Source organism: Chlamydomonas reinhardtii, chromosome 8, assembly GCF_000002595.2.
Source record: "Chlamydomonas reinhardtii strain CC-503 cw92 mt+ chromosome 8, whole genome shotgun sequence".
Classification (NCBI taxonomy): domain Eukaryota; kingdom Viridiplantae; phylum Chlorophyta; class Chlorophyceae; order Chlamydomonadales; family Chlamydomonadaceae; genus Chlamydomonas; species Chlamydomonas reinhardtii.
Window position 1 is genome coordinate 1211311 of NC_057011.1, and position 14070 is coordinate 1225380.

The 14070-nt window shown below is 67.2% G+C and overlaps 2 protein-coding genes across 2 annotated transcripts; one reads left to right on the forward strand and one right to left on the reverse strand.

Moving 5' to 3' along the window:
• The first annotated feature begins 42 nt into the window (after nucleotides 1–42).
• Nucleotides 43–3027, forward strand: CHLRE_08g363200v5 (uncharacterized protein). Its single transcript, XM_043064861.1, has 7 exons — nucleotides 43–248; nucleotides 450–905; nucleotides 1137–1237; nucleotides 1522–1589; nucleotides 1835–1891; nucleotides 2074–2166; nucleotides 2394–3027. The coding sequence occupies exons 1-7, from the start codon at nucleotides 137–139 to the stop codon at nucleotides 2734–2736; spliced, it is 1230 nt and encodes a 409-aa protein (XP_042921862.1). The 5' UTR covers nucleotides 43–136; the 3' UTR covers nucleotides 2737–3027.
• A 19-nt stretch (nucleotides 3028–3046) lies between these two features.
• CHLRE_08g363250v5 (uncharacterized protein) lies at nucleotides 3047–12592 on the reverse strand. The gene is made up of 9 exons (XM_043064862.1): nucleotides 12395–12592; nucleotides 11945–12082; nucleotides 11629–11837; nucleotides 11083–11425; nucleotides 7750–10905; nucleotides 4863–7539; nucleotides 4653–4690; nucleotides 4310–4363; nucleotides 3047–4111 (listed from the first exon to the last, which is right to left on the reverse strand). The coding sequence occupies exons 1-9, from the start codon at nucleotides 12422–12424 to the stop codon at nucleotides 3869–3871; spliced, it is 6888 nt and encodes a 2295-aa protein (XP_042921863.1). The 5' UTR covers nucleotides 12425–12592; the 3' UTR covers nucleotides 3047–3868.
• Between the last annotated feature and the right edge of the window lie 1478 nt (nucleotides 12593–14070).

The following is a 14070-nucleotide window of genomic DNA, read 5'->3' on the forward strand; positions in this document are numbered from 1 at the left end:
GTGCTCATAAGCGATCTCGACAAGTAAGTCAGCCACTCTTGTCTCAAACCACGCATCCCCATTAACCTGAAGATTAAAATCACTGCCCGGCAGTCCAGCGAGCCACGCACCTGCTGTTTCGCCACTTATCCCAAGAATGGTCTCCCGCTCCCAACCCAAGGCGACCCGCGCCGCTGCCCCCTCGCGGCGGCGGCTGCTAACGGGCGGCTGGCGTGCACTCCAGCTGGCAGCCGTCATGCTTGTTGCAGGTGGGTTGGCCTGAAGATCAGGCAACCTTGAACATGTGTGTGCCAGAGAGGGATAGGACGTGAGGAGGGTGCTCGGTTGCACGTGCAGCCAAGCATTACGCGCAACATTCGCTGTCGCTTCGCCTCCCGCTTGCTTTCCGTCGTTTCACCTCCCTGCCCGCTCCCTGCCCGCTCCTGTGTGCCTGCTCCTGCTGCCCCCAGGCATTGCCGCCAGCGCGGTGCTCGCGCAGCAGCTACCCCCCGCCGACCCGGCCATGCCTACCGACGCCGTCGCCACCACCACGCTGCCCTCAGCACAGCCCGCGGCCGCAACTGACATCCCCACCGCCGTCGGCACCACCGCAATCCCCACCGCGGCCCCGGCCAAGCCCGCTGCAGCTGCCAAGCCTGCTGCTACTGCCAAGCCCGGCGCAGCGCCCGGTGCTGCAGCTGCAGCCATGCCCGCCCCCGGCGGTCGCCTGCCAGCGGCCACTGCTTCCACCATCCCCGCTTCCGTTGCGGCTGCCATGCCCAAGGCCATGCCCAAGGCGGCTGCGACGGCGACACCCAAGCCGGCGGCCGCCCGCCCCGTCACTGTGCCCACTGCTGCTGCCGGCGTCGCTGGTGGCCTACCCTCTGCCATCCCGGCTGCCATGCCCAAGGCCGCCGTTGCCACCGGTGGGTCTTCTATCATGTATGGGGTGTGACGCAGGGCTGCACGCGAGTCAGTGTCACTACCAATCGCATTCCTCTTGGCGTGTGGAGCCCCCAGCAGCACGTCATTCCCCAAGCCTCACCCGAAGCATCCATTTCCACTAGCGGTTTCTCCTGTTTCGCTGCTGCACTCGAGCCTAAGCCCCTGCCTGCCGACACTCTGCCTTGCCGCTCCTTTCACCTCCGCACATGCAGCGCTCCCCACCGCCGACGACGACGTGACGACCCCGTCAAAGTCCGCTGATTCTGCTGCTGGCGCCTCGGCCGCCACGGCGGACATCGATGCCCCCACCACCGTGAGTGGTCTCGTGTTCGTGTTGTTGTTTGGTTACAAGGTGGTGTGCACGAGCATGTGTGCTATCCTAGTCTAGCTAGCTGTTGCCAGCGGCGGGTCGCCATCAGTATCCCTGTGTCATGGCATTGGTGGGAAGTCAAATGCTCGCTTACCTTCTGTTCAGGAACTTGCTCTACCCCACACCGACCGAATGCCCTGGGCCCGTTTTGTGTTGTCACCGCCGGCCGCGAGCCGTATTGTGTTGCCTTGACGTCTTGGCCCCCCACTGCCCATCCCGCCCTCCAGGTTGCCGTTGACGCCCCCTCGCTGGAGGTCCGCCTGGCCACATGCACCGACGTGGCGCCCGGCACGCGGTGAGGCCGCGTGTCGCTCGGCAAGCCGTACGGCATATCGTGGCTCCAACTAGGAGGCCAGGACAGTCGGGAGGGATGACCGAGGGAGGTCAAGTTACTCCTCAGGCGACGCGGAGTGGACATGGCGGGCTATGCATGCAGCGGCGGGTCAACCCAAGGGGTCAACCAGGGGCTGCCCTCATGAATGCATGCCGCGTGCTGTAGGCAAGTAAGCATTGCTGGACTGCTTCCACACGTGCATGCAGGCACACGTGCGAACAGCAGCGCATGTTCGGCAAGTGCGATGCCGAGTACATGGTCCGGTGAGCACATGCAGCCTGACGGGTGGCTGGAATCGACGGCGCTGGATTGCTGACCAAAGAGCGTGGGAATGCAAGGAGTGCAAAGGGTTTAGAATCATCGGGAGCTCTCTCGTTCAGTGTAGCATGCGTGCGTAACTCTACCTGCTCGTCTTACCCCAACGCACCCTAACGCGCCCCGACAGGTATGCTTACTGCTCCCAGACGTGCGGCCGTGCGCCCTGCAAGACTTGTGACGATGTGCCTCCCACCTCCGAGTACAACTGCACGCAGCAGCGGTGAGCATGGGCTTGGGAATAGCTTTGGAGCTCCGGCAGTCGCACATGTGTGGGGTTTGCAAGGAGGGTTGGTTATCGCGCTTTAGGCGTGAGGCGTGGGGCGCATGCACCTACGTAGGCCCCGGCACATACACGACGCACTCGTGCCAAAACCCCAGCCGCTACACCTTCTTCAATCGCATCCCCAACCCACGCTCCCCACCCCTGTCGCGTGCACGCACACGCAGGGATTTCGGCAAGTGCTGGGAGAGCTGGATGGTGGACGGCGGCTACTGCTCCCGTGCCTGCGGCCGCGCGCCCTGCCCGCCCACCCAGGACGCAATGGAGGACTTCGCCGTCAAGTACTCCAAGCAGCAGCCCGGCAGCACCGGCAGCGGCTCCACTGCTGGTTCAGCAACCGGCAGCAGCGGGACCACCAAGACGAGTGCTGTGCCCCTGGCTCCGTCTGTGAACAAGACCGGACCCAGCAGCAGCAACGCCATCAGTGGCAGCAGCAACGGCAGCGGCGGCAGCAGCGGGCCTGCTCCCAAGGAGGGTGAGGACTTCATTGACCTGCCCCAGAAGAAGTAGACTTCACGAGTAGACAAGACAGTCCTTGTAAGGGCCTTGCCTCGCATGGCGATGATGCATTTGGGTTTCAACTGTGCGGTGGCGACGGTGTGAAACAATGAGGCATTCGAACGTGGGTAGACTCATGGTGGGCTGCGTGCTGAGACCGCATTAACTGGACTTTGACTGTGAGCGCCAAACAACGGCAGAAGTCGACATCGTAGGCCTAAGGAAGGGCTAATAATGCGGCGACGACGTGTCACGGAAGCCTGAGACCGCGTTGCCGGAGCAGACTTGTAACGCATTTTGCGAGACGGAGACGCGCACCGTATGCATGCTTAACAGTCTGACTGTCTGTGTAGCCGGCCCAGCAGATGTAGGGCCTGCTTCATTCCAGCCCAGCACCTTCAAAAGGCCGTTGTACCATCCTGTGCATTTATCCGGATACCCAAAACACACACACACACACACACACACACACACACACACACACGCTCATCTACCGGGTTGGCCTTGTCACCTTCATATCACAACCCAGCCATCTGCTTGCAGTGACGTGCGGTTGGCCGGTTGCCACATACGAGTATGTTGACAAGCGCGTGCATGTAAGCGCCAGCCGCACGCTCTGCAGCGCCTCCAAACCCAACAGCCCACTCATATCTGCCTTCCCTCCTCGGTTGAAAGTAAGTGACAACATTAAGCTATTGCTCTCTGCGCCGCCGCTTCGTCCGCGTTCCAATGACGTGTGCAGACAAGCCGCCGGGTCGTGCACATTGGGCTTTAACATGGTACTACCAGCGTTCGTGCTATCTCAATATACAAAGGACGGCCACGCTTCAAAAAATGCGCGGCGCTTGGTACCGGCACTTCTGTCGCAAAGTACAACTTCAGTGGACAGCCAACAATTTGCTACCACATTGCGGCAATTAATCTGCAACTCCAGTCATGGTGGAGAGCCAACCTGCGTTGAGACGCGCACTGCACGGCTGGGCGAACCCTATCCTTACGCATGCCGCCTAGCCTGGGGCCTGCACGCACATACGAAGCCTGGGCAACCACTTCAAGATCTCACTGCTCGACTATCCTACTTGCACTCGTACGTGTTTCCACTCCGCACTGGCCCCAGCGCCGCGTCTGGTTCATCCAGCCCGACTCAAAACCTGGTCCCTACACGCGGCACGCTCACGGCTGGCGCCGACGGTCGCGGCGGCGCTGGCGGCACCCACGGCACCAGCCGCAGCTTCAGCCCGCCCTCGCCGCCTGCCGCGGCGCCGCCGGTGCCGCCGCCACCACCGGACGTGAGGTCCAGAGCGCTCACTGCTAGCAGGTCACACACGTCGCTTGTGAGCTGCCGGCAGCCGTCCACCACCAGGGCTGCCAGGCGGGGCCGCGACAGCTGTGCAGGTGGTCAGTCAGCAGGTGTGTCGGGTTGGGGCGGGACGTTCAGGGTAAGGGTAGCTCAGCACGCGAGAGGCAGGCCGGTACAGTCGTACGTCAGCACTAATGGCTTGGCAAGCAGCGCTTTACAGAAGTAGGCATGCGATGGCTATGATACACAGCGGCTGCGGTGGCGGCAAAACCCACGGATACTCACCACTTGCTCAACGGTAGCGGGCGTGAGGTGCGGCATGTGGTGCAGATGCAGCTCCTGTGGGCGCCGTTGTCGGAATGTGAGAGCAGATGTTCGAGTGTCAGAGAGAGAAGGCAGCCCGTGCGCATGCATGGAGGTCAGTTTGCAGCCGCCAGCCAAGCCGGTACGCCGGACTGGCGCGGAAGTAGGCGGGCTTTGGGTTGCGAGGGACTTGCAAGCTGGCGGCACAAGCACCATCCACTCGGTAGAGCAACATGCCACATGCAAGGGCTTGCGATCAAGCTAGACCGCTGCACCACCTTTTGCAATTGCGCGCGCGCACGCGCGCACGCACGCACGCACGTACCGTGAGTCGCGGCAGTGTCTGCAGCAGCACCGCCAGCCCTGCGACCAAATGCAACAAACACACAACACGACACACGGCGTGCACACCCTCACATCTGTGAGCAGAACGCTGCAGAACCCTGGTCAACGCATGACATGCCCCCGAGTGCAGACCACCAGCTTCATTCACCCGGTCCGACCATTCGTGACGCACGCACAACGGGCCCCGCACCTGTGTCACACATGGCCGGCTCTACCGGCCCTGCCGGCGCCGCAAGCTCCGGCGGCTCCAGTTCAATCATGGTCCAGTCCTCGGAGAGGGCACTGCCACGCCGCCGGCCTCCCAGCACACCGTCCCGTGACGCAGCATCCACGGTGGCAGTAGCGGCGGACTGCAGAGCCGCAACTCCGCGCCGACCGCCGTGCACCCGCCCACCCTCGCCAGCCGCAGCGACACCCGCGCCTCCTTCCCCACGCATCTCCGTCTCCTCCTCATCGTCCGCGTCGCTGCTGCCCGCCTGACTTCCGGCTCCGGCCCCGGCTGCGGCTGCGGCTGCAGCACTCGCTTGCGTTACTACCGCGCGAAAATTCCGCGCGCCAAGAAGTGCTCCGCCGCCTCCGCCGGCTCCGGATCCGGATCCGGCTCCGCCTCCGCCTGCTCCGCTTCCGCCTGCGCCTCCGCCGGCTCCGCCTCCGCTGCAGCGGCGCCCTGGGGCGAGGGCCATGGGTGACGCCCAACGCACTGCCGCTGAGTCCTCCTGAGAATCCAGCTGCCAGCAGTGGCGCGGCGCCAGGCGCAGCGAGCTGCCACCGCCGTCACCCCCGCCGCCGCTGCTGCTGTCCTGGACAGGCCTGGCATCCACCCGTGACGCGGCTCCTGCCGTTGGAGTGACTGGGTGCGCGCTGGCGGCGGCAGGGGCCGGCGGCGCCTTCCCTCCGGTTGAGGCAATGGACGTGCCGGCGGGCAGACTAGCAGCGCCGTGGGAGCCCGAGGCAGCGCTGCTCGTGTGCAGCAGCGCACCGTAGATGCTGCCGCGTCCACGGCCCTGGCCGGCCGTAGCTGCAGTAGCAGCAGCAGCAGCCACAGGAACGGACGAACCGCCACCGCCGCTGCTGCTGGCCCCCTGTCCGGCGCCTGAGCGCATGCACACTGCAGTTGCCGCTGCGGCCGCCGCCGCGGCGGCGACGGCCGTACTCCAGCCGCTGGCGTGGGCCGGCGCCGTGGGCTGCACTGCAGCTCCCACACCTGGCCCTGCTGCTGCGGTTGCATCCGGAGGCAGGAGGTCGGGCATGTCGCCATCGGGGCTACAGCCACCCAGGCCACCTGTGCTACAGCCGCCCCGCGATCGGCCCCACAGCTGGCCGCCGCCCGCCGCCATCCGCAGCAGCGCCGCGGACGGCTGCGGCGGCGGCTGTAGCAACGTCTGTTGCTGCAGCGGCTGTAGCAGCGGCTTCTGCTGCTTCGGCTTGCGGTTTGCCAGCTGCGCCATCAGCTGCTCACCCAGTGACAGCGCCAGAGCGCCCACCGCGTAATCGTTGGCAGCCGTCGCGAACGGCTTTGCGGTCAAACCAGTAACGCCTGCTACTGCCGCTGGCGCGGGTGCAGCTACAGAATGGAGCTGATTCTGCTGCTGCTGGCACTGCTGCTGCTCCGTGGCCTCCTGCGGCCCCGCCGCTGCACCTGGCCGTTGCAGCTCTGCGTCCACGACGTCGCCAGCAGCCACGATGTCGCCACCAACCGCTGCCGACGCCTGCTCGCCATCGTGCCCCCCTTGTGCGGCCTCGAAGTCCCAAAAGGAGAGCCCCTCCTCCTCCAGTCCGTCCCACTCCTCCAGCCCTTCCCCTTCCTCCCCCAGCCCCAGTTCCTGGCCGTGCCCGCCGCCGCCAGCGGGGCGCATGTGGTCGGCGTCGCGGCCCTGGTGCCGCACCTCCTCGCCCAAGTCCGACAGCGCGCCGCACAGGCTGGAGCGACGCGAGGAGCCGCTGTACATGGCCGCGCCGGAATAGGAGGATGCGGAGCTGTGGCCCCCGCGGACCGGGCCGGCGGCGGCGGCGCCCCGCCGCCGCCGGAACACGTTGCCGCCGTCGTCATGGTCGTCACTGCTGAAGCCGCCGGCCGCCGCCACAGCTGCGATGGCGGCGGCAATGTCATCATCGTCGTTGGTGGCGGCGGCGGCAGCGGCGGCGGCGCCGGCGGCGTCATGCTCAGCTAGGTGTTGCGGCGGTGTCTGCAGCGGCGGCGGCGGGGGCGAGGAGGAGCGTGCTGGCGGGGGCGGTGACGGCGGCGGGGGCGGCAGCGCATCCCGCGAGCCGCCGAGCAGGCCGCCCCAGCAGGAGGGACCGCCGAAAGGGTCTGGGGGTGTACGGCGTCGCAGGCGCTTGGCGCCCAGAGACGCCGCAGTTGCGGCCGTGGGCGCCTGGACGTCTTTTGCGGATACCACGGTGCCGGGCCCTGCGCCCGAGGCGGTGCCGCTGGCTGCTCCGGCGCTGACGGGAGAGCCCGCCGCCGCGGGGGTCCACACGCCCGGGGCCACCGGCTCCGGGTTGCGACACCCGAATCCAGAACCGAAGACAGCGCCAAGCCCCATCCCATCCGTCGCATCCGCGCACACATGCCCTTGTTCCGCATTCCACGCCGCATTTGTACCGGCATTGGCAGCGGCATTAGCGGCGGCATTGGCGGCGGCGGCGTCTGCTGCCGCCGCCAGCGCTAATGCCGCCGCCCGTGACATGCCCAGCTCAAGGCTGCGGAGCTCATCCAGCCCGCCGCCGTCAGCGCCGCCGCCCACGCCGCCCACGCCTGCAGCACCCAGCAGCCTGGGTCCGGTCCAGGTGCTGAACACGCCGTCGTGTGTGTGCGCCAGGCCGCGCAGGCTGAGCTGGTGCAGGTGCCGCAGCTTCGGCAGCGCCTGCAGGTGGGCGGCGCGGGGCAGCCGCGAGGCGGCAACTGTCAACGACCGTGCAAACACACGGAGGCAGGCACCGCCGTACCGGTGCCCAGTAGCGGACGAACCATGCAGAGGAAATGCACGCTCGCTAAATGCGTTTACAGCGACGCGCCACGCAAACCAACATGTCCACAGGCATTGGTACAGGCACCCTCCAACAAACCTTCGTACCTTGAGCCCCACGTCACCCAAGCCGGAGCAGTCCGCGACGGACAGCGTCCGCAGCCGCAGCTGCAGCTGCCAGCAGCCGCTCAACGCCACCGCACAGCCGTCCGCCAGGCGCAGGAGCGACAGCCGCGTCAGCGCGGCAAAGGGCGTGAAATCCAGGGGCGGGAGCGGCGCCGGCACATCTGCCCCGGCAGACTTGGCGCCTGCGCTTGCGGTGAGGTTGCCGGCATGGGTCCGGCGCGCAAGCCCGGCGCCCAAGCCCGGCAGTTGGTCCGCTTGCCCTGGGAAGGAACCACTTGGACAGGCACCAGCCGCGCTCCGGGTGCCTTCGCTCGCGGCGTCGGCAAACCTGCAGGCCGCAGCGGCTGCTGCTGCCAGGCGCGCGTCTTCGGCTTCCTCGGGTCCGGCGGGCATCCGCCAACCCGCCAGGCTGCTGCGCCCTTGGTCGCCGAGGCTTATGGCGCGCATTGCTGCCTCGTAGCCCCGCTCCTCGGCTGCTGCCGCGCCGGCATGCCTGCCCATGCCGTGCGCGTCGTCGCCGCAACCGCCCATGGCCGAATCATCCTCACCGCCTTGTTGTTGCAAATCTAGCAGCTGCCGGCAGAGCGCGTCTTCCTCATCCACCGCCGGCCCCAACTCCGCAGCATCCGCCTCCTGCTCCTCCTCCTGCTCCAGATGATTGGTGGCTGCTGCAGTGCCGCTGTCATCACCGCAGCTGCCCGCGTCCAGCAAACAGCGCTGAAGCGCGCCGCTTTGCGTGCCGCCCAGGCCGGCGCCAGCGGGGATGGACACGGACGGGTCGGGCACCCGGGCCGGTGCCACACAGGGCGCATGCGCTGGAGTACCCTGTACGGCAGTGGCAGGGGAGGCCGGTGCCGCGGCTATGGTGGGAGCCCTGCGTCCAGGTACACCGCAGCCCGTACTCCTAACCCAGCCAGCCGCGGCGGCTGCAGCATCGGCGGCGTCCCATGCCGCCGCCACAGCTGCCGCCGTCGCCGCCGCAGTCGAGGCAGCCAACAGGTCGGCCGGAGCTGCAGCCGTTGCACCGCTACTGCCGCCACTGCCATTGCCGCCGCTGCCGCTGTTAACGCCAGCAGCTGACGCCGCCGCGGCGGCGCCGCCGCTGACAGGGCTGGCGGCGCCCGAGACCTGTAGCGACGCGCGGAACGCCGCCGCCGCGCTCAGCGCCGCCGCCACGACTGCGGCGTCGCCGCCAGGGCTGCAGCAAAGGCCGCTGCTACTGCCGAAGCGCTGCCGCATCGCGCCCACCTGTGCCTGCAGGCCGGCTGAACTGCCGGCGCTGCGCGGGAGCAGCGGCATGCCACCTGTGCTGTTGGCGCCGCCACGCTGCAGCGGCCGGACAATGGGCCGCGCCGCAGAAGCCTGTGTCACATCCACTTCCTCCTCGCCGTCGGACGCTGTGGCCTCCTGGCCATCCGACTGACATGACGCTGCCGGCCCGTCGGCGGCCTCCTCCTGCTGCGCCTCCTCTCCATGGACCGAATGCCCGTCCAGCTCATGTCCCTCACTGTGCGCCTCGTGCTCGTCCGGCGCCGCAAGACTGCCGCACCAGCTGCAACCCCCGCCACCGCCGCCATCCTCCGACTCCAGCCGCCGTGCGTCTGACACAGAGGCGCCGCCGCCCGCGCTCCGCGCGCCAGGCTTCGCCACCGCATGCTCGCCGCCTCGCGCGAGCGCCAGCGCCGCCGAGAGCATCGCTTCGCCGCCCGCGCTGACGCGCGTGAGCACCGTGGTGGCGGCGCGGCTGGTGCTGCAGGGGCTGCTACTGCTGGGCGGGCTGTAGCTGCTGTGCATAATGCTGGCTGCAGCTGACGCCTCCGGAGGATCGCCCCGGTCTCTGCCTCGGTCCTTGTCGCCGTCCCGGTGCAGTGAGGAGGTGACTGCGCTGGAGGGAGGCCGGCCCAGGCTGCTGCCCTCTTCGCCGTCGCTGCTGCACCTGTCGCTAGCGGCGTGGGAAGTCGCCGGACGAGCACCGAGGACAGCACCGGGCGCGTGCGCTCGGCTAGGCAACTGGCCGCAACCCGGTGTGCTGAGCGGATAACTGTTGTCATTTTCATCATCGCCAGCAGAGCCACGGCGCCCGGCGACCAAGCCGTGCGGCCGCGCCGTGGCCTCCTCCACCTCCTCCACCAACGCATGCGATGTGAGTCCTGCGCCCGCTGCCGCCCAGGTCGCATTGGCCGGAATGGCGGGCGCCGCCGTCGCCAGTGCCGCCGCTGCCTGGGCCCAGTTCCCGGAACCCGCGCCGCTGCTGCCCCCAGCGCCCGTCGCCCACCCGGCACCGGCAGCTGTAGTTGGACAGCCGCCATCGCGGCGGCGCGGGCTTCCCTCCGGCGTCACGCTCAGCGGCCGCGAGGCGCCCGCCATGCCGGCTGCGGCCCGCCACCCGCCGCCCTCCAGGCCGCCAGCTGCCTGCCCGCCACCCCATGCGCTGCCGGCGGCGGCGCCGCCGCCGCCCTCGTCGCCCCATTCGCTGTCCGCCCACTGGTTGCTCCAGACACGAGACCCCGACCATGCCCCCGCGCCGCCCTCAGCACCCGCTGCAGCGCCCATAGCGCCCCAGAAGCCAGCACCGCCGCCGCCGTCGCTGCCGGTGCGGCCCGCCCTGCCCACGCCGGCGCGGGCACTGCCGGCGTTCCAGAGCGCAAGCGCCGCGGCGGCGGCGCCGACGCTAGCGGCCGTGTTGTCACCGGCACCAAAGCCGCGAGAGGCCAGCCCCAGAGCTCTCCCCACGTCCTGCCCCTCGCACTGCCCGACCAGGAGCTCCTCAAGCACCGGAGCCGCCGCCAGCGCGCGCCACGCGTGCTCGTCCAGCACCAGGCCGCGGCTACTGCCATTGCCACTGCTGCTACTGCCGCCGCTCCTGCTGCTGCCACCGCCACTGGCGGAACCGCTACTGCCGCCGCTAGCGCAGCTGCTCAGCTCCAGCCTCCGCAGAGACACGCACAGTGACAGCGGCGCTAGGGCGTGTGCGGCGGAGTCTAGGCTGGGCGGGTGGAAGGCCAGGCGTGTGAGGGACTCGAGGCACGGCAAGAACGCCGGCAGGAGCGCATCCCAGGCGCCGCCACTGCCGCCACTGCCGCAGCCGGTGCTCTCCGGCGCCGCCGTGCCACCCGCCTCCCCAATCAGCTCCAAGTCCTGCGCGTTGGCAGGAATGCAGCATGGAGGCGACATGAAGGACAAGTTTGACCCAGTGCAAAGCAAGCAGCGCATTGCGCATCGGCGCGTACGCGCGAGGCCGCACCCATGTGCCCGTCACGTCACCGCCGTTGCTCAACTGCACCACATTAATCCCGCCCGACTCCGAGGCCGCACCTGAAGCCTGGAAAGTCGCGTCCAGTGCTCCATGGCCGCTGCAACGGGGCACGTCGCTCCCAGTTCGTGAGGGTTGCTGCTAGCCCCTGCTGTAGCTGCTTCTGCTGCGGTTGCTGCTGCTGATGCAGGGCCTGCCTGGCTTCCACTGCCGCTTGCCGCAGACCGGCACACCTCTTCGCCAGACGCATCCAGCCCTGATACCTGAACCCCAGGCAGGCCTGCTGCTCCCAGCCGCTGTGGGTGTTCGGCCGCAGGCGGCGGCGGTACCCGCACACCGCGCAGGCTCAGGCGGGTCAGTGCGGTCAGGCCGCGCAAGTGGACCAGGGAGTTTGGGTGAATCCACCTGCAAATTCACGGACGTGATATTGAGGGAGGGGTTGGGTGTTGCGTGCTGTTGAACAGCCCGCCAGGGACCAATAGAGCCTGTTCGGTCAGCACGCTGCAATCCAGCCTCAAGCGCCGCCTTCCACCACCCACACCTTCCCACCAAAACCCATGCCGCCTTCCATCACTCGGAGTTTCCCACCACGATCCGAGTCGCCCCACCCGCAGTGTGTCAGGCTGAGCTCGGTGAGGCTGCACGGCAGCTGCTGCAGCGCCCAGGCCCCAGGCAGCCGACTGAGCCGCGCCGCCACGAGCTCCGCTGGCGCCCGCTGCTCCGCCGCACCCAGCGGGCAGCTGCTAGGCAGCTCCCGAGCCGGTAGCGCCAGCGCGGCTAGGTGCAGGCAACGTCCCAGCAGCGCATGCAGAGCGTCCTGTGGTTTTAAAGGGGGAGGGCGATTGGGAATGGTGAGAAGAGCACTAGGTGAGGGCAGGGCGCGCAGGAAAGACCAGAGGGGGAGAGGGGCAAGGCAAAGATTACCTGTGGCATGCATTCAAGTCCCCGGAAGCGCACGTGTGACGCGGTGTGGGGCAGTGCCTCCACCAGTGTGACTAGAGACGGGCGAGAGCCATCGCCGTGTGACAAGGCAAACACCTCCACACTGTTCGGCCCCGTCTCCTGTTCACGGGATGGATAATGTCCTGTGGTAAGCATGGCTCAAGCTCAAACCGTAGCTTGCTGACGGGCTCGGTCGTGGGGGTGCGCTTTCGGTTCTACCGACGAGAGGCCCCAAGGCAGTCCTTCCTCGGGCATCGAACTACGACTTGTCAATCCAAACCTCATCTTACTGCTGTCTTTGCCCGGCCTGGCCCGGACTGTCGCACAAGCAAACTGCTAAGCGTCCTGTCTCTGGGCAACCGCGACGTCCCTCGCCCCGGATCAGTGCCTTCTAAATAGCTATAATAAAGCTGCATGGATGGTTGCACAAACCTCAATAATGAAGCCCAGCGCGGAGGGCATCGCTCCCGCCTTTGCTCCCCCTAGGCAAGCCCAAGAGCCTGTGGCCAGATCGATGCCATATCCACTAAATAGTGCGGCTCTTGTCCTGTGGTCGCGGCGAGGCCCTCAAGTATCTGCAGCAACTAGGCGCATTTTCTCCGCAACCTGTGGAAAGCTTGTTATCTAGACTCGACCAAATGCCATGTGAGCATAACAAACATATGATAACAGGACTTCTCATACAGAGCCTAATTCGTCGGGTCGGCACTGCCACGAACCGTGGCAAATCCTTACCTGCCCGTCAACCCAGCCGACGCGGCACAACCGGATAAGGAATGTGCCCTGCTTCAACAACTAACCCATAACGCTTTTGGCAATTGGTCTGGAGGCGCGGTCGGGCATTTGTGCGGTCGCCGCGCAGGCGCTAGGGTCGTCCGTGCGCCCCTCAACGTGTGGGGCGGCCAGGCGCCCGGCCACGGCGTGGCCAGAGCACGTCGAGTTCCGCCGGCCAGAGCGACGGTAAGGCATGCTCACTACTGGAGCTTGACACAGAGGCTCGCGCCGGCGCGGCGCAGGGGCACCGGCGCATGGGAGTGGCCCGCGCCCCGCCGCAGCAGGCACACGCCATCACGCCCCCCACGCACGGATCCCACACCCGCCTTGTGTACGCCGGCCCGCCCCGCGTCCCCACGCCAGCGCAGCCCCTGTGGGCACCACCGGAAGCCGGAAGCCACACCCGTGTCACGTTGCACGCCCGGCCAATGACCCATGATGTGCCGCGCAGTGAGGTGCAGTGAGCACTGGCCGGCTGGCCGGCATGGCGGGACGTGGGTTGGATTTTGAGCGGGGGACAAGGCCGCACTGCCATGACCCTCCTGCGTCGCGGTCATTATGACCTTCAGACTCCTTTCCTCTCATGCTTCGGAGTGCTGTCCGCCTGAGCAAGCCCCTGCCAGCTCTGGGCCCAGCCTTGAGCTCGGTTCGCACCCGTGGGCTGGGCACCGCCCTAGGGGCGCCTGTGTTTGGTCTGCTCGGCTGTGGGATGGACCTGGTGGCCGCTTGAGATGCTCGGGGAAAGCTCTGTATGCTCGTGGGCCAAGGAGGGGGCAGCATTGGGGCTCAGCGGGTCCGGCACAGGCAGCCGCGGCATGGCGAGGGCAGCGTGCCACGGCACGACCTGGCACAGCTTTGTCGCGATCCTGGCCACGGGTGCGACAAATTGGAAATACACATATGCTATCCAGCTAGGCAACGCGAGTATCTCACAGCGTGACGGCAAATGTCCGGAGTTGATTTTGCAATTTTCGCGCGGCCGACTCTTGCGCGAGCTGCTGAGGGTCAGGCCAAAAGTCGCCACTTTCCTGGCGTCGGTTCCTCCATTCCCCTATTAGCATATGGCTGGGCCCAAATGAACGCAAACAAGCCACCTTGAAGTGGGGGTAGCCCGAATCCTAACGAAATGCGGACTCGCCCAACATGTCGGCACGCCCGCACGCGCGCCAGGTGTGCGCGCCTTGCCCAGCCAGCTATCTCGTATCACACGCGTACACATACATAGCTGAAAGAAGCGCGGTCGGGCATTTGTGCGGTCGCCGCGCAGGCGCTAGGGTCGTCCGTGCGCCCCTCAACGTGTGGGGTGGCCAGGCGCCCGGCCACGGCGGGCCAGA